Genomic DNA, 23,919 nt, shown 5'->3' on the forward strand with positions numbered 1-23,919 from the left:
TCCATATTCTTCTTCCCATAGGGCGCACCTAGTTTTTTTTGGGGGGGGGGATAAAGAAAAAATATATTTCCCCCCCCAGGCGCGGGGGAAGCCCGAGCTTCCCCCGACCCCAGCCCCCAGAACAGCCTGCTATCCGCAAGCCTAGGGAGCCCGGCAGGAAGTCCCGCCGGTCTCCCCAGGCTTGCGGAGACCGGGTTGCGCTCTGCAGCGAGCCCCAGGCTTCGGAATGCAGGCAGCTCTGCGCAACCCTTGGGAGACCGGCGCGACTTCGCACCGGGCTCCCTAGGGTTGCACAGAGCTGCGCAAAGCCCGGGAATGCAGGCAGCTCTGCGCAACCCTTGGGAGACCGGCGCAAAGTTGCGCCAGTCTCCCAAGGGTTGCACAGAGCTTCCTAAAGCCTGGAGAGCGAGAGGAGTCGGTGCGCACCGACCCCTCTCGCTCTCCAGGTTTCAGCGAAAGCCTGCATTCGCCCCATAGGATGCACACACATTTCCCCTTCATTTTTGGAGGGGGGAAAGTGCGTCCTATAGGGCGAAAAATACGGTACTCTTCCTTTTCCATTCTTCCCATCGCTTTCTGGCCCGCACCTGTCAAAGCTTACGTTTTAAACCCTCTTGTTTCGGGGACACCCACCCACACACCCTCGTTGCGCTTTTGCAGAGCTTAGGAAGTGGAGTCATACACTGGTATAATGTTAACAGTATGCTTTGGCCTCTGAAGCCCAAGCTTCCTCTTTCATCTGGAGTTCATCCTTCTGCTCTACTTCCGCCAAAATCCTCATGCACCCCCCTCCCCCTCCCCATTGGCCAGGGCTTTAATTGAAGCTTCTCTGTCTTTGCCACTCACTCTTCAGATGACAGAGAGGCGCTCAGTGAAGAGGGAAATGCCATTTTAATGGGCAGCGTTGTGTAACTCGTTACATAAGTCACCTCTGTGCTCAGAAGGGCTTTGGAAGAGTTCTGTTCGCTCAGAGGCGCTTTGTGGCTTCATTATCAGGTGGGAAGAGAGGACCTTTGTTGCTCTCCCTCTGGTAGCTTTGGGATGCTTCCTTCCTTCCTGTCCCCTTAGGCCTTTTTTGAAAAGGAGTGACACAGCTTGTTAGCCCTCCAGTTGATTGCACGATTCTTAAATTTTGAGTGTTCTTTCAAAAGCTGTGTCTGCTTCCAAGCATCATTGTCACAGTGGGGGAAATAAATGTTTTGACTGACCTGGGGCTTTTTTATGTGTGTGAAATTGTCTGCCTGGTCTTTTAAATGAATCATTTTTTTAAAAAGCAGTTTCAGAAAAGTGTCCTTTGAGGAAATCTAGGGCTTTGGGTTTTCAGATTATTTATATCTAGGCTGGATTGGTCTCAGTCCCTCTAATAGTGAACTCATCTGGTGGGTGCCGACAGAAATAGTGGAGTCAAACTGGGACCACTAAGAAACAAGAGAGAGATAAATTGCTATGTTGTGGCAGGGCTACCTGAGGTTTGCAAAGTACAGACTCTTTTTCTTACAAACCACACAAACTCTTAAGGGAGTTAAAACACAGCAGCCCCAAATAATCCCAAAGAAAACTCAGCTTGCTTACTAGCTGCATAATAGGTTGGTTAGAAAGGAAACTGGAAAGAGGGAGTGGAATGGAGTATCCTTGAGGAGAGCATGCTGGGCTGACTAGAATCCTGAACAGAAGCCCGTAGGTGAGATACATATTACAGCTTTTTCTGTGCATGTCCCACTATGGCTGTATGCTTCCTCCTGATTCGCTTGCACAAAGCTTACACAGGAGTTAGATTGTGGGCAATAATCCAAGATTCGTCCTACTCAGAGGAGACTCATTGAAACTGATAGACATGACTAACTTAGGTTCATGAATTTTGCATGGTCTACTCTGCTGGCTACAACCCACAAGTAGCACACTACACTTCCCCCAAACAAAAGAGTCACTTGTTTTATTTTGCAAAAAAGTAAGCTTGTTTTTTGTCCTGCTGCTTGCATCCTGCCGCAAGCCTGGGGCCAATAAATCCTCCACTGGCTCCTTTTTTCCTGCCTCAATCCACCCCTATGGTTTTCAAAAAATAAAAATAAAAAATGGACCTCCTTCACTAGGTTTTAATGTTCTGTCTTGGCCAACTGACAAAAGCTTTGCTCAAGCAAATTGCAGTGTGTCGAAATGTCGCCCAGCTGCTCTGAGCTGCTCCAGCAGCATTCGAAGGTGACTCAGAATTGCTGGTGCTCGGGACTGGCTCTCTGTGCCTGAAGGCGGTTTCCCAGCCAGGGCACTCTTGCCTGGAAGTCACAGGCTGGTTTTTAAATTTTTGTCAGTGCGTGTGCGCACGCGCTGTGTGTGTTGTCAGGAGTTAGGCACGCGCCGACTTGTGGCAAGGCAAGCTTTAAAGCCAGCATAAGGCCATGACTCAGCAGCTGGACCACGTTCAAACCCAGCCTGGTAATAAGGCACATTTGTCTTTGCCAAATGGATGAAATGAGGAAGGTTCGTATGCAGGCTTATGTGTTAGACTTTCTCTCAGGGATGTGGAGAGGAGGCAAAGGCTGTGGCCCAGAGATCTTGGTTAGGATCCAGGGGCTCTGTTGTTAACCATTTTCAAAGGCAAGGAAGCATCCATGGAGATGAAATGCAGGTGCCCATGGGAGGCTGTTTTGAGAGGGAATGAAATTGTTTGAGTAAAGGGGTATAAAACAATGCATGGCATGGAGAAAGCGATTAGAGTGACATTTCCCCTCCCCTTCTCATAACACTAGAACCCCAGGATCTTCCCTTGAAGGTGAATATTTAAAGATTTCAAGACAGGCACAAAGAAGTAGTGCTCCACACAACACATAGTTAAAACAGTAGGATTGGCTGCAGCAGGATGATGCAACAACCACCAGTTTGAATGGCTTTAAAGAGGAAGTAGACAAACACATGGAGCAAAGGCTATCAGTGGCTGGTAGCCATGATATGCTTCTTTATGCCTCTTAAATCCAGTTGCTGGGAATCACCTGTGAAGAGGTGGCTGTTGCACTCAGGGTCCTGCTTGGGGGTTTTCTTAGGCCTCTGGTTGGGCACTGTGAGAACACGATGTGTGACTAGATGGGCCTTGGACCTGATCCAGTGCACCTGGCTCTTCTGATTGGAACCCTGATCTCTGACAGACTTAACCGCTAAAAATAATGAGCAAGTTTTCAGAGGTTCTCCATAATTCATCATCACACCTTAATGACTTTAGCAGTTCCCTTTCCGGTTCATTTTTGCTCTTTCCCACTCTATCCCTTGCTATGGACATCTCAAAAACATGCTTGCTATTTTGTCACATTTTGATATGTTGGATAGCAAAGGTGTTGCCTAGTTATGGATTTTGGCATTGTAAAATGTGAACATTTTCATATCATTTACAGGCTGACATAAAAGCGGTAAATGTGAAGAACTATTTTCACGTCATATCGATAGCACCCCACACTCTGGCATGGGGTAGGAGGAAAGAAAATGTAACAAGGGCATTCCTAACCGTACACATAAATTTATTTGGTTTTCAAATTAAAATTTTACAATCACAAACATACAACATAAAGACAAGATTCTAGAGTATCTCCTGGACTTCCCTTCTCCCCTTTGTGGGCCCTATTATTAATCATTTCCTCCCGCATCTTTTATAATCAAATCTTTTTACATCTCCATTATATCCAAAATTCACCATTAAACTACAAGTGTTATTCAAATCCTACTAATGATTTTAAGTGTATACTATGGTTTTTAAGGTAAATTATTAAAAAAATTCCCATTCCTTATTAAAATTTTGATCTTCCTGATTTCTTAGTCTTCTGTTCATTTTTGCCATTGAGGCATAATCCCATCAACTTGATCTGCCATTCTTCTCTGGTAGGGACTTTATCTTCTTTCCATCCCTGGGCCAATAATATCCACGCAGCTGTGGTCGCATACATAAAGTCTTTTCTGCTCCCTTGGGATTTCAGCACCTAGAATTCCTAAAAGAAAGGCTTCAGTGTTGTTGTTTTTAAAGAAAAAACCTAACTGTACACAGTCTTAGCTAGGAGTATGTCCCATTAAACTTGGTGGGAATCAGGACCCATCTGCACTGTATGTTAAAAACACTATCATACATCTTTAAACAGTCATTGTTCCCCCCCAAGCATCTGGGGACGTGTAGCTTTACAGGATGGTGAGAGTTTTTGGGAGATATCATATTCTCTTCCCAGAGCTACAATTCCCAGAGTTCCCTGGGGAAGAGGGTTTAGCTGTTAAAACCACTTTGGGAATTGTAGCTCGGTGCAAATAAAAGGGGTCGTCTAACAACTCCCAGGACCCTTAACAAACTACAGCTCCTATGTTTATTTTTGGCTACAAAGTGGTATAGTAGTGCTTTAAAGGTTTGATGAAGCCTTAATTCTTAGTAAACATATACATAATTTCCCTCTCAGTTACTTACTAGACAAGAGGGATAAGGAAAGCTGAGCGTTGGAGGAAATGTTATTCTTTCCGTGATTGCAACCCAATCAAATTTAATCTCATTCGAAAGCAGGACATGGTGAAGGCGGGGTAAACCCATCTCACTGTGGAAATACTAGAATTAGGCCTGTCACCCATTTTAAAAAGCCATGGCTAATCTAATTGTGTGAATTTTAATCCATGGAAGGAATCTGTGTAAATTTGCATAGAAATACAAAAGAGTTCTTTCCGTCCTTTGTTTTAGACCAGAGGTCTAAAACCTCTTCAATCCTTTGGGCACAGAACACTGTAGACAGCATCCCCTCTGGTCACTTCAAGATATGCATACCCAAAAAGACACTCACTCATCACTTTACTAAGAGTTTTGGGTAGAAGTTGGATCTACTGGAATTAAACTGAGCCTTAAAAATGTCATCCTTCCAACTTTCCCTTTCAGCTCTACGTACTTTTTAAGGGAGAAAAAGCCTATCTCATGGATCATGCAGCAAATTATCCTCCAATCCTCCAGAGGGGAGGACACAATCTGACAGGTCCAAATGACAAGAAGCAGAATTTTGACAGAACATTTGAAAATTCAGAAGGCAGCAGACTTACCTTTGCTAAGAGATTTTCAAGCAGAGGCCACCTTCCAGGGATATTGGACCAGATTATCTTTGAAGAGCCACCCCCCCCCAATGTCCTTTGCATCTTTGGCACATTGTTATTTGGATTAGGAACACCCAGGCACCATTTATGTCATGGCCATTTGTTTTGATGTTGGACAGTCACATATGCTGGAAAAGAAAAGGCTAAACTTAGCATTTATCATTGTTAGAGAGAGAAGGTTAGTGTTGAAACAGCTGACAGTCATAATGCAGTACTTTTTCTGCTAGCACAGAGGGAGTTTTGCATAATGACCTCTGTAGCAGTCTGCAAGTACAGTGGTACCTCTGGTTACAAACTTAATTTGTTCTGGAGGTCCGTTCTTAAGCTGAAACTGTTCTTAACCTGAGGTACCACTTTAGCTAATGGGGCCTTATGCTGCGTGCGCGCCTCTAGCGCATGATTTCCATTCGCATCCTGGGGCAAAGTTCGCAACCAGGAGTAGCTACTTCTAGGTTAGCAGAGCTCATAACCAGAAGCGTTAGTAACCAGAGATACCACTGTACCCCAAAACTATGTATTGCTACAGTATGGAAGTCAGCTGTGGACTGCAGTTGTGTTATATTGCAAGACTTGGTATGGGAAGAGTGCAAATAATTCCCTGCTAGTAGTTTCTTTTTTCTGAGTACTTTGAGGTAAGTCTTGAGCCTACGAACTCTTCTGTGTGACTCAGCAGCTCCATGGGCCAGTTGTCTGCATGCCAATGATGACCCATCTCCGTCTCCTTTGACATGAGCTCTGGATTTCGACCTGTCCATTTGTGGGTTTACCACATGGCTGCAGAATCTGTTCCCTGGCACAAAATTCAGCATCCTAAGAATGTTGGCTCTGATATTTAAAATCAAGCGAATAAATAAATAAATCTCTCATTTGAAGCTGCACAGTGAAATTAGAAACTTGGTTCCCTCTTGGCTATTTGGCCATTGAAGCTAGTTAAATCGGCCGCACATGTACATAGCCACTCACCTATGGTGATTGAGAAATGCCCTTAGACAACCAGACAGTCTGGAATCCTTCAGAAAAGAGCTGAAGCTCAATGTTACTTATTTTTATTTATTAAATTTGTATAAAGATCCCTGGGTGGTTCACAGCATAAAGTGTTAGAACATCTGTCTTTTACCCAGAAGGTCCCTGGTTCCATTACTGGCATTTCTAAGTAGGTCTTGGAATGTCCCTTTTCTGAAACTCCAGAGAGCCACTGCCAGACAGTATAGATAGTACTGGGCTTGATGAACTCATGGTCTATTTCAGTATGTACCTATTAATTTATGTACCTATTTATTCAGAACTCTAAGGACTAGAATCTTACTTTATGATGAGGGGACTCTATGTAAGGCAACTCCCTATGTTCCTTTGTGTAAGGATTATTTCAAAATGGAATATATTGCTTCTTTATTTGAAAAGCGGTCCTACTCCCCAACCCCTTACAGCTATAACTTGCTACAAAAATGAGATCCAACCTTCTTGGTATGTCCAGTCCTCTGCCAAAGTAGATGTGATGTGAGAGAAGTTTATAAAATTTTGCATGGCATCGGGGAAATGTATATAGTGTATATAGAGAAAAGTTTTTCTCCCTCTCTCAAAACACCAGAACTGGTGGACTTCTAATAAAGTCAAATGTTGGAAATTTAGGACAGATAAAAGGAAAGACTTCTTCATGCAGCACATCATTAAACTCTGGAGCCTCCTTCCACAGAAAGCAATGATAACTACAAACTTGGATGGCTTTAACAGAGGATTTGACAGACTCATAGAAGAAAAAGCTATGGATGGCAACTAGCCATGATGGCTATGCTCTGTCTCCATGGTCGGAGGCAGTAATGCTTCTGAATACCAGTTGCTGGAAACCACAAAAGTGGAGAATTGCCCTTGTCCTCAGATCCTACTTGCAGGCTTCCCATTGGGCCTCTGGTTGGCCACTGTGAGAACAGGATGTTGGCCTAGATGGGATGTTGTTCCAGCAGCCAGGCTCTTCTTGCATTCTCATGTATTCTGTTTGCCTAGCCTAACTGTAGGCAGATAGACATAACAGCCAGTGTGATTTATAAACTGAGGCAACCGCATCCTTGAACAAGCTGAAGGAACAGATTGAGAGAGCCACTGTTTATTTTTGTCTAATATTGTACTAGAAGGCTGGGTGGTTGTTTCCCATCTGGCTTGCCTGCCTCGCCGCTTAGCTCCCCCTGTTGTTTAAATTTATATACTGCCCTTCATCTGTTGTAACAGTGGTGTCAAGAGTCCAGTGGAGGCAAGCAATTTTATCCTCAAAAGCTTTGCAAACAAGTCACAGTGAGCTGCCATAGGTTCTGCCACCTCCCTTGGGCCAGACTGTAGCAGACCCCATGCTACCTGGGAAAGCTCTGCTAGACCACACAATGAGAATGCAGTGGAAGCAGCAGAGTAAGTCTTCTTTGCAGGCTTCACTGCTCACTAGGTATACTCAATGATGAGCCCCCACCAGAGTTTGATTGCATTCAAACAGATTGTTCTTCTATTCATGTTCGAACCATCTCCTAGCCTCTTTCCTTGCCAGGGGCAAAACTAGGCTGTATTTCACCTGGGTCAAAGACCAAGTTTGGCACCTCCTTGTGCATATTTGCCTACACACAGAGAGCCTGGGAGCCTCAATGGCGCCCCTCTGGAGCCTTCACGCCGGGCAAAACACCTGGCTAGCTCCCCTGTAGCTATGACTCTGTTTTTCGCTCTAAGCTCTGGAGTGTACCAGGGAGCCAAGCAGGAGAGGGCGCTCAGGGGTGATCCTGTCAACAGCCTGAGCCATTCAGTTGTTCTGGAGGTCAGCCAGAGCTCTGACAGGAAATCTCCCAGAGCACTCTGGAAGCCCACTGGATCCATCGGCTTCTAAGGACAGACCATCCTAACAGGTCCCCCACCTCAGCGGAGGGGAAAAGGTGCTGAAACAGGAAGTGATCTGACTAGGGACTGATGTCAGTAGCCCCTACTTTGAGATCACCCTCTTCCTATCCAGTTGAGAAAACAAAGTCCAGAGTGTGGCCTCGCATAGACGTCATTGGAGCCATGATGTTGAAGATAAACATATACCATATTTTTCGCCCCATAGGGTGCACCAGCCCATAAGGTGCACCTAGTTTTTTGGGGGGGAAATAAAGGGGGGGAATTATTTTCCCCCTCAAGGCGCGAAGCTGGGGCGGGGGAAGCCCGAGCTTCCCCCGACCCCAGCCCCCAGAACAGGCAGCTCTGCGCAAGCCGGGGGAGCCCTCCCGTGGCTTGCGCAGAGCTACCCGAAGCCCCGGCGCGACTGCTCAGGGCGCCGGGGATTCGGGGTGCAGGCAGCTCTGCGCAAGCCGGGGGAGCCCGGGGGGGGGACTCCTCCGGGCTCCCACGGCTTGCGCAGAGCTTCCTGAAGCCTGCATTCGCCCCATAGGACGCACACACATTTCCCCTTCATTTTTGGAGGGGGGAAAGTGCGTCCTATAGGGCAAAAAATATGGTACATACATATGAACATTCACACACACACACACACACACACACACACACACACACGAAGTCCTGAGCCACTCCAGAGCCAGTCGCCTCAGTATGGATGTTGAAGTCCCGTCCCCGGCCCCCCCCCCCCGCCGCAAAAAAACCAGTTGTCTGGGAGTCCCAGCACCTCTTCTGAGACCAGCTGTGTCAGCTTAGGCAGGAGACTGCCAGCAGTGGCTTACTGTGAAATCACTCGGGCTTGTTTCACTTTTTAGTTTAAGTGGTTACAAACATGCCTGCTGATGTTACAAAGGTACCGCTTCTTCTTTGCAAGGGCTACAGACCGTGAAAAGTGCATTGAAACTAAAATAGCTCAAATGAAAATGAGGGTAGGGGGGGGGAACCCCATACATTATTATGCTTCTTCTCCTCATTTAAGCAGCCAGTTTAGCAAAATATCTTTACAGTGTTACCTTGGTTTACAACCATAATCTGTTCCGGAGGTCCGGTTGTAAACCAAAACAGGTTGTAACCCAAGGCACACTTTCGCCAATGGGGCGAAACAAAATTGTTGTAATCAAAAACAAAATTGGTTGAAATCCAAAAAAAAAAAGGGGGGGGTTGTAATCCAAAAAAAAGGGACACGCACTTCCGGGTTTGACGTGGTTGTAATCCAAAATGGTTGTAATCCAAAGCAGTTGCAAACCAAGGTACCACTATATATCCTTTTCCGCATTTATCCATCTACCATGGCCTCCCCCCATATATCTGCTGACATGTTGGGTTGTATTTAACAGAGGCCACATTCACATTATACTCTTAAAACATTATGGTTCTACTTTAAACAGTTACGGTTTCTGACAAAAGATTCTGAGATCTGTAGTTTGTTAGGGGTGCTAAGAGTTGTTAGGACACCCCCTATTCCCCTCACAGAGCTACATTTCCTGGAGTGTTTTAACAATCCTTCACAGGGTGTTGCAGTTACCAATAAGATTTTTGCATTCTTTCCCTGTCTTCAGTATAATTTGTCAGTAATAGTACAGGATCAATATGTGCTTTCATGCTCTAATATTTTTGATATTAAAGCTTTACCCTTTGTGAATCTGTGTGCTTTGGAAGCACGGAGAGATGCCGGAATGGCGGAGGTTTCTGATGGAAAGAGACTGATTTATGGCTTGTAAATAAAAAAAAGGTGTCTGTACTCACTAAGAAGTTGTTGCAGAGCATCTCCAGGTAGAGCAGGGAAAGACTCCTAGTCTGACACCCTGGTGAGCTGCTACTAGTCAGTGTTGACAGTTCTGGACTAGAAGGGACCACCAGTCTGACCTGCACATGGCAGTTTTCAGTGTACATATTTGAAGATTATAATATGCAACACCTGCTATAATGGTCAGTTTCTCATTTGTCATCTTGAATCATTAATAGCTAGTTCTTCTGAGGCTGCAATTTTGTATTGCTGTATATCATGTGCTTTGTTTCAGCATCAGCCAACCATAATAAAGATTTGATTTATTGATATGGGCATATCGCTTGGTGCAAGTTGGATTCCAGCCCAATCAGATAAATACACTCATACCCCTCATCTTTTTTTGTAGATTCTCAGCGCTCCCATCTCGCCTCATTCACCATGAAGTTGAAGGACAAGTTCCACTCTCCCAAAATAAAGCGGACACCATCCAGGAAAGGGAAGCAGCCTGACCTCATGGTGAAGACTCCTGAGAAGGTGGTGAACAAGGTAAGTGTGTGGTGTCATGCCCCCTCCCCAAAGGCAGGGCCCATGAGGGGCAGGTGGTGCAATAGAGGCATTGCTCTTAAGTAGATATGTTGAGCAGGAAGCAGTGGAAGTAGGGAGGTCCACCAAAGAAACTTCCTTGCACCACAAGCCTGCAGGCCAGCCTTGCTCCTTGGTCTGAGTTGAGTCTTTGTGGATTCCTGCCTCCCCCCCCCCCCCGGGCATTTCTGGTGTTGATGGGCCAACAAGGCAGGGGCTGTAGGTCCCCAGTGTGGAGGCCCCACTCCAGGGGTCCCTGGACCAAGACCACCACCCCCACTCTGCCAGGCTTGAACACTCAATCCATCTCAGGTGTGAACATCATGCTGTATGTCTGAGTCACCAGCAAGCCTCCTTGTTGGTGCCACTGGTATGATGCACCTGGCCAGGCTCCATCCTGCTTAGTCTGCTGCTCTAGGTTGGGGTTCTGGGAGAGAGAGAATGAGGCAGCCTGCAGCATTGGGTGAATTTATTTATGAGGCCAAGTGTTTAAGCAGAGAGACTTGCGCAACAGTCAGTCTTTGTGGGGATTAGCTCCTAAGCAGTGTTAACTATTGTCTTCAGCCAAATGATTAGCCCAAAGGGATGCAACTGATCAGGTTCACAGTGCAGGCAAGGATGCTGTCACTTTGGGAGAATGAGAGTGGCCCGTGGAAGGCTTCCTCAAGATTTTATGCAGAGCCAACATGGGTGTTTCAGAGCAGGCTCTGTATTATTTGTCCTGTATCTGTATATATTTATTTTGGGGGCCAAGCCTGGTTAACCATTGACTAGGGAGAGTCTAGCTAAAGTGGAAATGGAGTCGCCAAAAGTAACATTGAAATTCCTGGGTATGGTGCAACCCCCACCCCGGGGGGAAAACTCCCAACCCGAAACAAAGTTTTAAAAAACCACACCTGCTTACTTTTAATAGAGCCCTGTTTGTCTTGTGCTTAATTTGATTCCCAAGATTTGCTGCAGGAAAGCGCCCCCAAAACATCATTCCATGTTATTTCTGTATCAGGGAGAAATAAAGTGTGCCTTTCTGATACAGCCCATCAGTTGCTAGGGCTCCAGTTTCTTGGATTGTGTAGGTGTGAGGCGCTCATTTAGTTTTCTGAGAGAGTTGTGGTGGTTCTACTCTTCTAGCTTTTGTGTGGTACAGTCCTCTTGCGTGTAGCTGGAGGGAGGCACATCCCTTTGGAACTCCCTCCTGTTACATATCAGCCAGGCACCATTTCCAAGGGCCTGCTTGGCTGTATTGAAATGCTCCTCTTTCAATAAAGTGGGGGTTATTTTTTATCACAGTTGGTATTCATATTGAATTCGAAACCATTTTTAAAATAGATGCAATAGATGTTTTTCTCGCATTGCAAAATAGCTTCAAGGTGCTTCATCGGAAGTAATTCATAATTGAATTCTGCCAGGGATTCTTTTAGTTGTGATTCCTGCATTGCACGATATTGGAATGGATGACTCTTAGGGGCCCCTTCCAATTCTGTAATTCTGTGATTCTATGAATAATAATGACATGCAAGCAGACACATGTAGCAGTTAGTTGGACCAGTATCTTTATTGATAGCACCTTCCTTCCTGTATGGTCACTGACCGAAACAGTAAATGTCTCCCTTTCTCCTTCCTTCCATTCCTCCTCAGAATCTCACTTGGCTGGAGGAGAGAGAGAAGGACGTAGTGAGCGCACTACGCTATTTCAAGACCATAGTTGACAAAATGGCAATCGACAGCAAGGTGCTGGAGATGCTGCCAGGATCTGCCAGCAAAGTACTGGAAGCCATCTTGCCGCTGGTCCAAGCAGAGACGCGGATTCAGCAGAGGTGAGTTGCTGCCAGGGGATTAACCAGGAACAAGGAGGTTGCTGCTGCTGCTGCTGTTAAAAGCATATTATAAGCAATTACAGCTAAGAACAACCTTCCATCCAGTGACCACAGAGTTGTCAGGTGATCCATTAATGTCATTAAGGTAGATCCAGTGGGTCTGCACTCAATTGGGCATGCTATTGTGATGTGGAATATATTCAGTTTTGAAAGGCTCAAACCCTGCCTCCCTCCAGCCACATGATCACCAAGAAATTCACCAGCTGCAAAGGCACCACAGCAGTGTGGTTGACGTCAAATGCTTGCATACTCAATGCTCCCACCACAAGGCCTTGGATCTTCACTCATTTTAAGGATAAATGTGGACCTAACAAGGTCGAGAAAGCATTGGCAGGGCAAGAGTTATCAGAGCCTATGAGAAATGTCTTTGCTTGGGACGCTTCCCAGTGCTTGCTGAGATAAGTTCTGAAGCTGCACAGCTTTGTTCTCACTGCCAACACCCCCAGGTCAAGACTGGATCATTAGTATAATCCAGCTGGACACTTCTTGCGTTCACTAGGGAATATATGATTTACTCCATTAATATATATATGTGGCATGCAATAACTTTCATATAATTTTGCCTTCCTGACACACGTGTCTAGATTTATTTCTCTCTCCTCTCCCTCTCGTTTGAAGCCAATGTGTTTTGCATCATCAACAGGGGAAGTAGAATTATAACAAGCAACTGCTTAGTTCTACATTTTCTCATGAACGGTGACCATAGTGTGCTGTTTTCAGAAGTGGAGGTGTGGCTGAATGTTGTTTCCTTATCTGCCATTCATCAGACTGTGCAGCAGAAAGGGGGATGGGGTGGCATGGATGAAACACAAATCCAACAAATTCAGGTTGCACATGGCATAATTAAATTCTATAAGGAGGAATTCAATGCGAGGCTGCTATTATTGTTCTGTCAGTGCAAGCATTCCCGTTTGCCAGATGGAACAGTCTCCCTTGTCGTCCCTTCATGCTTTCCTGACCCCCCACCACAAGCCAATTTGAGGAGGCCAGGGGGAGCTGGAGGAAGCCTTATTGCAACATTGTGCCAGGGAGAATAGGGGGAAGCCCCATTGCAGCCCTCTTTAGGAAAGTTTTTAATGTTTGGTGTTTCATTGTGTTTTTAATACTCTGTTAGGAGCCGCCCAGAGTGGCTGGGGCAACCCAGTCAGATGGGCGACTTACAAATAAAACTATTGTTGTTGTTGTTGTTGTTGTTGTTGTTGTTGTTGTTGTTGTTGTTGTTGTTAGGACCCATTTCACAGAATCCTGCTGGCAAAACTATTCTGTTGAATCTGACCCTCAATAGTCTCCCTAGAAAATTGTGCAAATTGTTGCTTGATTTTTTAGGGTAGGCACAGGTACAGCATGGGTTGTTGGGCTGTCCCTTGAAGACTATTCTGAAGCTTCAGGGACTGTTGTGAGGCAGTGACTCAGTAGCAAGAGCCCTGTTTGCTTGCTTGCTTGTTTGTTTTTAACTGTTCCTTGTCAAACTTGGGATGAGCTTATCTTGACTTGCTTATTAAATATAAAATTAATAGTCTTCAAATTGGGGACTGGGTGAGTCTTACATCAGAATAAAATGTATTGTGACAAAGGCTTTTTTCCAGCAGTTTCCCTTTATTGAAACACATCTCTCCATGTATTCTCCATGCCAATGCATTATTTATTTATTTGCTCCTGCAGTTCGGCCATCTCTTCCTGCTATAGCCGTGTGTACCAGAGCTTGGGCAATCTGATACGTTGGTCTGATCAGGTGATGCTGGAGGGCTTGAACTCTGAAGATAAAGAGGTGGTGAACACAGTGAAAGGGGTCATCAAGGCTGTTCTGGATGGAGTCAAGGTACAGTGCTGTCTTCTCTGCCTCTGACCATACCTCAGACCCCTTGCTCCCACCATGAGAATGGTCTGTCTCAAAACTGATGGTAGCAGTACTAAGGCTGGGCTCTTCTGACACACTTCTATAGATGCTTAGTTATAGCACACACCTCAAATGCATCTGCACTCACAACTTGGTCAGAAACAGTAGAATTCCAAGGGAACTTCCCCCACCCCAATAAAGCATACCTTTCTCATTTGAAATCCTGATTTGCAAGGTGGATCTGTTGTGGTTTATTATTAACTTTATCATTATTAGAGCATAGACAGCTGTGTTCTACTTAAGTCACCTCCAGACCATAAGTAATTTGCAGGAGGAATTTAAGCATGTACCGGAACATTAGGTTTGTACAGTTAAAATGGATTAAAACTCTGATGCAACAAATCCACTTTTAAAAGGGTTGGTTTTTTTGTTTTTGTTTTTGTTTTTTTGTGTTTTTTTGCACCTAGTAAAGTGATGGGGGAATGCTCTAAAAAGTTTCAGTGGGTCTACACTGAATAGAACTTAGTTGGATGCTACTCAAATAGTCTAACCTCCAGGTAAGCTTTGTGCAAGGAAATCAGAAATGCTCTGTCATCTGGAGGAACCCCATGTCAAGCCCTTGGTCCATCTAGCTCTGTATTGTCAACACTGATGGACAGCAACTCTCCGGGGTTTCTCATTGGCGTCTATTCCAGCCCTACCTGGAGATGTTTGGGGTTGAATCTGGGACCTTCTGCTTGCAAAATTGGTGTCCCACTGACCCATGGCCCTTCCTCTTAATGTTAAACAGTCCTTACTGGCCATGCAGAGTTTAACTGAAATCCTCTGCATCAGTATCAGGCAGCCCACTTGATGTTTGGGCTGTGCTACTTTATTATTTGTTGGCATGGAAGTAATAAGTTCCTTTGAGTTAAGTGGCAACCATTGCGTTTAGGATTGTTGTTTTAATTGTTTTGTTAACTGACCAAGTCTGCCAGAAGAGATGAGCTACCTTTTTAAAGAAGGATTTAATATTCTAGGAGCTTTGCGTAACCCACTTGTATTCCGCACGCCTGCAAAAATGTCACAAATACAAAAGCAACATTGCTATTCTTAAAACTTTAGTCATAAACAGCTGTCTCTTCAGACAAGTCACCGTGGGGCTTAGGCTAACATATTGAGCTCTGGGAACCTGATGCAGAAATGAAAACCACCTCCCAGTCTTCTGGCTTCTGTGGTTGTGCAGCTGTGGTATTTTGGGGGAACCATCTTCTATGTTTGCCATCAAATTTTGGCTGTTGATAACCAGTTACATTGATTTTAAAACAAAAGCAATACACTTCCTTAGAAGAGGCCCAGAATTTCTGAGGCAACACAGTACAGTGGTACCCCGGGTTACAGACCCTTCAGTTCACAGACGGCCAATCCAGAAATAGTACCTCGGATTAAGAACTTTACCTCAGGATGAGAACAGAAATCGTGCGGCGGCAGTGGGAGGCCCCATTAGCTAAAGTGGTGCCTCAGGTTAAGAACAGTTTCAGGTTAAGAACGGACCTCCGGAACAAATTAAGTTCTTATCCCGAGGTACCACTGTATTGTTGTTGCTATTTACAACAGCACTTATGGTGCTTTACTGAGTATAAAGACAGGTCCCTGCGCTGAAGAACTCACAATCCACAATTTCATACAGGGCAAACAGCAGAGGAAAGGGAGAGAAGTAGCGCAGGGACGAGCAGGGAAAGAGTGTGATGGTTTGCTCAACAAGCACGCCTGTAGATTGTAGGCTCATTTGCAGGAGAGCACAGGAACAAAACACTGAGCTAACAGCTTCACATAAATGGTGGGATTTGAGCAAGGATCTAAAGCAAGTCAGGGGGCCAAATGTAGCCCTCCAAATCTCTCTAAACAGCTCTGCTTTTCCCCAGACCACACGCCATCGCCACGCCTGCTTCACACATTTTAGCCCAGATGTAACTTGGCCCTGGGCTGTGATAAATGCTGATTGGCTGCCTAGATAGAAGAGGGCTGTGTGCAGAAAGAGTAACTTTTGCCCAGCTGAAATGTTGTCTACTACTATACAAAGGAAAGAGCCACACCCACTCCCCCCCCCCGACCCTTTCCCCCTGGTGCCCTTTCTGAAAGTCCAGCAAACCTCTGCCGTTCCGTTTCCGCTTTCCAGGGGCTACTTCCCTCTTTGATATATCTTGTGTTCCCATGAAATTTCCATTCATATATTTCAATACACACATACATTTCAATGCAATACACCTTTGTTTGCAAGTCTTGCTTGAACCCTCCTTATTTTTTGCATCATGGTAGATAATAATTCAGAAAAGCGACAGTCTATGCTATGATCTACAATGAACCAACTCTCGAAGCCTGCTTGGAACAGAAACCCAGGCAGCCACCAGTCTGCATGGAGAGAGCTGTTTTCCATGTGTATATTACCTTGCAATTCATGTGTCACTTCTTGCTTTGTTACCCCACGCAAGTGCTGACATGGTTACGCACAGGTTTCAACATCTTGGAAACATACGTTATCCTGAAAATAAAAGTTTTTAAAGCCAGCAAGGTGCTAGCCCTTGTGTACTCATCAGCATGTGGATGTGTGTTGTGGGGGAATTAGAAGCTAGAGAGGTTGGGGTGGTGGTGAAGCAGGCTTACCAGCATTAGAGGGTGTGATCCAGAGTCCCCCCTCCCTCTTCTTATGAACAGCAAAGTCAATGAAATTGAGAAGTGGCCCCTCTACAGAAAGCTGGGATTTAGAAGAGGGGCCCCAATCTGAAAAGACAGTAGCTGACTGTCCTGTGTTATTACACTTCTCTAGTTCTCAGTCCTCTTTGTGGCCAGAGGGTGGAAATTGCAAGGGAGCAGATCTCAGCTCACTATTGGGTGAAATGTCAAAGAGGCCAGAGCTTTTCTAAAGTGGACAGGACTGTCTCCTGGGGTTGGCAGACTTCCGTTGCAGGAGGGGGTCTTTTAAGCAGAGGTTGATCAGGTCTTTCTTTCAGGGTTGCTGTGTTTACACCTTGCAATGTAAGCTTTTCATGGTTTAGACCACTAAGGCATCTTTCCAGTTCTCACATTCTTCTGTTCTATTTCTTTCTGTCCAGGGCATTGAGTGAAGGTTTTGGAAGGGGTTGGGGGCTTTGAAAAATCCAAAACCTTGAAGCAGAATAGAAACAAGTTTTCTCTGGTGGAGAATAAAGTTGCAGCAGCCTTTGACTGAGCCTTCCTTTTTGTCCTGTATTCCATTTTATGATTAGGAGCTGGTGAAGCTCACCATTGAGAAGCAAGAACACCCGTCCCCCACAAGCCCCGTTAAACCCAGCATACCTGCTTCTTCAACGGACAGGTGAGTCACAAAGAGTGTCTGATGAAGCAGTCAGAAACCAAAGCTACTCGTGGGACAGGCCTGTATCAGTTGTTTGCAGGGAACACACCCAAAAGAGAAATAATAATAATAATAATAATAATAATAATAATAATAATAATAATAATTTTTTATTTATACCCCGCCCTCCCCAGCCAAGGAAGATGAAGGGAGGAAGCAGCATCAAGTTCAGGGGGGTCTCTTGCTCTGGTTTGCTGCTGAATCCGTGGAACATAAGGTCATATTTTCACCATACATTTAAGGAACATTCATAGCCCTTTAAATGTTGTGACTTCCCCACCCAAAAAACTCATGGGTATAGTAGGCTTTTATCTGATGTGGATCCTACTCAGAGTAGACCTATGGAAATAACTGGGCATGACTAATGCAGGCACATTAATTTCAACATGTCTGCTTTGAGTAAAACTCGGCTCCAAGCTTAAAAGTTTAGCCTTCTCAGAGCTACAATTCCCAGCACCCTTATCAAACTACAGTTCCCAGGATTCCTAAGTGGAAGCCACAGGCTTTGAATGTATGGTGTGGATGTGATCAAATGCTTGTGTATTGTGCTATCCTCTTATCCAGTAAATTAAAAGACTGTAGTGTTTAAAAAATGGTACCCTGCCTATGGGGTTAGTAATTAATTAATGAATTGATTATATTTGGGTACATTTATGTATTAGATAAATAGTTGTATGAGCAAAAGGAATATAGGGAGAGGAACTGATTTAAGTTATATCAATTAATTGTTAAACATGCATGTGGGAAAAGGTGCTTTCTTAAAGGGCCAGAGTGAGTGACTGGGTCTTCCAAATATTTGTACATTCTACACAGCGCCTGGCGCCCTCTCTGGGCCCCTGGTGCACAATGCCAAATGAACCATAATGCTGCAAATGCTGTATACAAAGCAAGCCATGCTTTTTCTATCCTGCTCAGCCCTTCAGAGCTTCCCCTGACGGATCGTGAGATGGAGATTCTCAACAAGACAACAGGGATTGCTCAGACGGCGGAGATTTTGACAGATCCTATGGACGAAGAAGTCGCCCCTCCCAAGCCTCCCCTTCCCTGCATCCGAGTCGCTGAAAACAGGTACAGCTGGAAGAAATGAGTTCGGGAGTTGTCTCAGTAGCCTCTTGTTACTATAGTCAGGGTTGAAATAATTAACTAGTTGTCATTCAGAGGTTTTCAGACTTTAGAGAACCCTTTCCATGTCAGCTTGTCCGGCAGAGAACCAGCACTGTTCTGGGTTCATGCTGCTGTCTTGTGTTGTGTGAATGGACTGTAGAACCCCAGGGGTGGCTGGTGCAGTACTTCTTGGGGTTGGTAGGGCAGAAGTAAAAGGCAGCATTTCCTGTGCTGATGACAAGAGGCTGGAAATGATCTGTCTGTCTCTGTGTGTGGTCTGTATCTGTACAGTGTGTGCACATCTGAGCAGGCATACATTGGCCACACTCACCACTGGTACTGGAAAACATTCTCATTTCCTAAACAAGGTGAAATTAGATACATAAGTTGAGTGGGTGCAGGTGCATTCATTTCTGGTTTCATTTCTTCCTTAAGCTGCAAGCACACAAGAGCTCCTAAATTGTGGCAGAGATGGTCACAAACTTAAAGGTAAAGGTGAAGGGACCCCTGACCATTAGGTCCAGTCATGACCGACTCTGGGGTTGCGGCGCTCATCTCGCTCTACAGGCCGAGGGAGCCGGCGTACAGCTTCCGGTTCATGTGGCCAGCATGACTAAGCCGCTTCTGGCGAACCAGAGCAGCACACAGAAACACCGTTTACCTTCCCGCTGGAGTGGTACCTATTTATCTACTTGCACTTTGACATGCTTTCAAACTGCTAGGTTGGCAGGAGCAGGGACCGAGTAACGGGAGCTCATCCCGTTGCAGGGATTCGAACCACCGACCTTCTGATCGGCAAGTCCTAGGCTCTGTGGTTTAACCCACAGCGCCACCCGTGTCCCTGTCACAAACTTAGATGGCTTTAAATTAGGACTGGACAAATTCATGGAGGAGAGGGCTATGAATGGCTACTAGACATGGTGGCTTCGTTCTGCCTCCATGGCTGGATCCAGTAATGCTTCTGAATACTAAGTGCTGGAAACTGCATGAGGAGAGAAGTGTCTTGTGCTTGGATCCTGCTTATGAGCTTCCCTTAGGCATCAGGTTGGCAACTGTAAAAACAGGATGCTAGACTGGATGGGTAATTGGCCTGATTCAGCAAGAGTCTTCTTACATATTTTTGAGAAGTTGGGTGGGTGGGTGTGATGTTTCTTATGACCCTCCACCCAGCTGTTCAGGGTTGTTTAAGAAAAACGGCAACACCTTTCTTGTTGAAGTCTGTGATGGGGGATGCAAACAAATACTGTGTGGCTTGCGAGAATCGTGTGAGATTCTTTTCCTTTTGCAGGCTCTGTGGTCACTGGTGTGAGTTGGCTGTGCAGCTTTCTCACTGTTGAAGGGCTTTGACATCAAGACACCCTCTGGGGCAATGGGCGTGCCCCAGAAACAGAACAATTTGCAAACATATTGGCATCTAGAAAATCTTACCATTATCTGGTTGCTTGGGGTGTGTGTTTTTTTGGTCAGCCCCATTAGGAACAATTAACTCTCCCCCCCCCCCTCATTGAATGCAGAGGAATGGTTGGTTTGGGTTTTACTACCATTTTCAAACTTCATGAGAAACTCCATCCATTGAAGGAAATACAGTCATACCTCTGGTTAAAGTAGCTTCAGGTTAAGTGTTTTCAGGTTGCGTTCCACGGTGACCCGGAAGTAACAGAACAGGTTACTTCCAGGTTTTGCCGCTCACGCATGCGCAGATGCTCAAAATGACGTCATGCGCAGAAGCAGCAAATCGCTACCCACAGACATGGGTTGTGTTCTGCTCAGGATGTGAACGGGGCTCCAGAACAGATCCCGTTCGCATCCGGAGGTACCACTGTAGCAGCTAATGAGGGAAAGACTATACCTCAGTGGTAGAGCATCTGCTTTACTTGCAAAAGGTCCCAGGTTCAATCTCCAGGTAGGGCTGGAAAAGATTGCCTGCCTGAAACCCTGGAGGACCTCTGCCAGTCAGTGTAGACAGTACTGAGCTAGATGGACCCAGCGGTCTATCTCATTAGAAGGAAGCCTCTTAGGTTTTCCTGTTTAAATCAGTACTTTATTCAGAACCATGAAGACTGTAATCTTACTTTGTTTTCAGGGGAAGGGCCTAGGTTCTCTCCCCAGCATCTTCAGGTAGGTCTGGGAGAGACTCCACATCTGAGAAACAACTGGTCAGTCTAGTTCCATCTTGTCTGCACTGATCAGGAGCAGCAGCTCTCCAGAGTTTTGGGTGGAGGGTGGTGGTCTCTCCCAGCCCTACCTAGAAATGCCAGCAGGGATCAAACGTGGGACCTTCTTTATGCAAAGGAAATGCTCTGCCACTGAGCTATGGCCCTTCCCCAACCTTCTTAGAGATGGTTATTGTGGCTTTTTGATCCAGAAGTATTTGACTGGTGTTGTTGTGTTCATGTTTTTCTTTGACCCACCTTTCACAGCCCTCCTCCTGCACTGCCGCCGAAGAAACGTCAGTCGGCGCCATCTCCCACTAGAGTGGCTGTTGTGGCACCCATGAGCCGGACCACCAGTGGGTCCAGTTTGCCAATTGGAATAAATAGGCAGGTAAGTCGGAAGTTGCCTCGTGCCGGTTCAGACTGTTGGCCCATCTAGTTTTCTGCTCTGAGTAGCAGACCACTGGCTTGCCAAGGCTGCACTGGCAGCCTCCCCAAACAATTTAATTGCTGGTGGTGGGACATGAAAGTGCAGAGTACCAGTGGGCACTGCATGATGTTGGTCCCTATTTTGTCACTGTACAGGGCAAGGAAGTTGAAAGGCTTGGCCTGGCCCAGCACAGTGATGGAGACACATGTTGGCCCCTCTCCCCACTCATTAAAAGGAAGGGTTCCATGTTGGATCTGTATATCTGGGTCTGGGTGTGGTATAGACTACCTTTGCCCCTATGTGCGTGCAGCTTTTTAAGGGGGTGGGGAGGGAGGTGAGACAGTTTTATTACAAAGGTTGGGAAGTCTAGTTTCTTAAGTAGATAAACATAGAGGGGGTTATATACTTTACGTACAGCTGGAAACAGCTGGTGCTCTCCCCATGTGTGTGGGAGGTCTTTTGGCTCCACCCCTGCCAAATCACCCTCCTGCCCCCACCCCCACAACTGGGAGAACTGTGTACAGCACATTGAACTCCTTGGAGGAAAGACGGAATATAAACGAAATAAATAAATAAAACTAAATTCCCGCAATGCAACTCCCAAACATTCCAAGACAACAAAACCTTAACTTTTCAAAACACATTAAAACCTGAAAGCATTTTATTGATGTTTTCACATTATATCATGCCTTTGTTGTGCACCGCTTTGTTATTTATTTTTAATGAAAGTGTGGCTTGTAAATATTTAAATAAAATAAATACCTTGAATAAATGAAACAAACATAACTCTCCTCCTCTTCTTCTTCTGTGCCTCCAGGATTTTGATGCAGACTGTTATGCGCAGCGGAGGCTGTCAGGAGGCAGCCAGTCCTATGGCGGGGAATCCCCCCGCCTCTCGCCATACAACAGCATGGGCAAGCTCAGCAAATCCGATGAGCAGCTCTCCTCGCTGGACTGTGACAGCGGGCAGTGCTCCCGCAACACAAGCTGTGAAACCCTAGGTAGGGAGTGGGTGTTCTTGCCAGAGGACCTGGAGAGGGGAAAGAAGACAGGGTACACCCTGCAGCTTGGGTTTTGAGGGCCTGGTATTTAGAAATGCCTCTGTAGCATCTAAGCTGATGGTGATTGATTAGTAGCTCCTTTTCACAAATGTGAACTCAAAACAACTTACAGAAACAAACGTTTGGAGACAGCCTAGAATGATAAAGTATATGTTATGTTTTATTCTATTCAACCTATCCTGCTAAAAAAGAAAGAGAGCAGAAAACTAAGGGCCAGAAGACTGGGTGAATAAAAATGTTTTTGCCTGGCAAGTAAGACTAGATAGTGATAGCTGCTAGGGGAGCCTTGCTGGGAAGGGACCGTTTTGCGAACAGGAAGCCACCACTGAGAAGGCCCTTTTCTGGTGTTGCTTTTTGTGTGCAGTTTAAAGAAAAGGCAAATAAGAGGGAGATGTAATAGAGGTGTATAGTAAAAATGATGCATGGTGTGGAGAAACTGGATTGAAAGAGGATTATCCATTGAAGCTGAATGCTCAGGACAGAGTGGTTTAACAGCCACTCCCTCTTCACAGGGATCTCTGGGAAATAGTAGTTGTGTGAAGGAAATAGGGTTCCCTTAACAACTCTCAGCACCCTTACCAAGCCACAGCTTCCAGAATTACTTGGGGGAAGCCATGGCTGCTTAAAGTGGTGTCGTAGTACTTGAAATATGTGGTGTTGATGTGGCCTTAGTTGGCTCTGCCTGTCATTGTGTGTGGAGCCACTTACTGTTGGCCTCCCTGACTTTCTGCGAGTGGCAGACCCTGGGGCCTCAATGATCAGCAGTGCCCTTTGTGATGCCAAAATTTGGCACCTCCTCCTCCCCACCTCTTGCCTTCCACGCTACATAATAGTTGTGGTGCCCCTGAGGCTCCACGCTCAGTATGACTGAACTTGCCATGCTCCCTTAAATCCACCTCTGCTTCTGCCCCACCAGCCCCAAGGGGCTCCATCCACTGCTACTCTGTCCTGATGTGTATCAGCACCCTTCTGACCTAGCAGTTGGGGCTCACTGTTGCTCAGTCTCCTGACAGTTGCCTCTCTTCTATTCTCCACAGATCATTATGATCCAGACTACGAGTTCCTGCAGCAGGACCTCTCGAATGCCGACCAGTTACCTCAGCAGGGGCCCACCGCCCTCAGCCCTTTGCCAGAGTCTCTGGGGGAGGCCGGCTCCCCGTTTTACGGACGCACTTTCCAGCTGCCAGTGGCGGCCGCTTTGGCTGCTGAGGTCCCTCCGGCTCTTCCAGAGAAGAAGAGGAGGGGGACAGTCAACCCTACTTTTGATACTTCCGGCTGCCGTGTCTTGTTCGAGAGGCACCCTTCACAGTATGACAACATTTCAGAGGACGATCTGCACAACCCCACCCTGCTCCCCCCTATGACCATCACGCCTTTTGCTACCGTGCTGCCCTTCCAGCCAGGGAACTCCCCAGCCCCCGTTGAATTCCTCACTGACTTTCTCATTCCGGACTCCACTAGTGACTCTGAGAAACCGCCACCTCTGCCAGAGAAGAAAAACAAACACAGTAAGTGCGAAATTGACTCAGTTTCTCGTGGCTCGGGTGCCCATTGCAGCTCAGGAAGGGGCTCCATGTTAGCAGAGTCACTTAAAATAATGCAGATTGAGTCTAGAGCAAAAAGGCCTGATAATACTTACGTGTGCAAACCAGAAAAAACTGTGTATAGTTTGAGGAGAAAGGAGCAGAGAGGTTTTGTCTTTTTTGGTTCATGTACATAGCAGAAAGACAAACATCCAAATATACGGAGGAAAACTCCCTTGGAACCACATAGCCAAT

General features: G+C 45.9%; 1 protein-coding gene across 8 annotated transcripts in view; it reads left to right on the forward strand.

Annotated features, from left to right (window-relative positions):
• Positions 1 to 23,919, forward strand: part of RAPGEF1 (Rap guanine nucleotide exchange factor 1) — a 112,129-nt gene that overhangs the window by 47,509 nt on the left and 40,701 nt on the right. For all 8 annotated transcript variants that reach the window (XR_014152517.1, XM_081846923.1, XM_081846921.1 and 5 more), the window contains 8 exons: positions 10,134 to 10,273; positions 11,945 to 12,123; positions 13,846 to 14,002; positions 17,266 to 17,354; positions 18,309 to 18,461; positions 20,918 to 21,041; positions 21,898 to 22,081; positions 23,179 to 23,649. Coding sequence is in view for 7 of the 8 variants with exons in the window: in XM_081846921.1 (XP_081703047.1) it covers positions 10,134 to 10,273; positions 11,945 to 12,123; positions 13,846 to 14,002; positions 17,266 to 17,354; positions 18,309 to 18,461; positions 20,918 to 21,041; positions 21,898 to 22,081; positions 23,179 to 23,649 (1,497 nt within the window). In the remaining variant the exon portion in view is untranslated. The remainder of the gene's footprint in view (positions 1 to 10,133; positions 10,274 to 11,944; positions 12,124 to 13,845; positions 14,003 to 17,265; positions 17,355 to 18,308; positions 18,462 to 20,917; positions 21,042 to 21,897; positions 22,082 to 23,178; positions 23,650 to 23,919) is intronic.

Source organism: Podarcis erhardii (genome assembly GCF_964252035.2).
Source record: "Podarcis erhardii genome assembly, chromosome: Z".
In the NCBI taxonomy this organism is placed as follows: domain Eukaryota; kingdom Metazoa; phylum Chordata; class Lepidosauria; order Squamata; family Lacertidae; genus Podarcis; species Podarcis erhardii.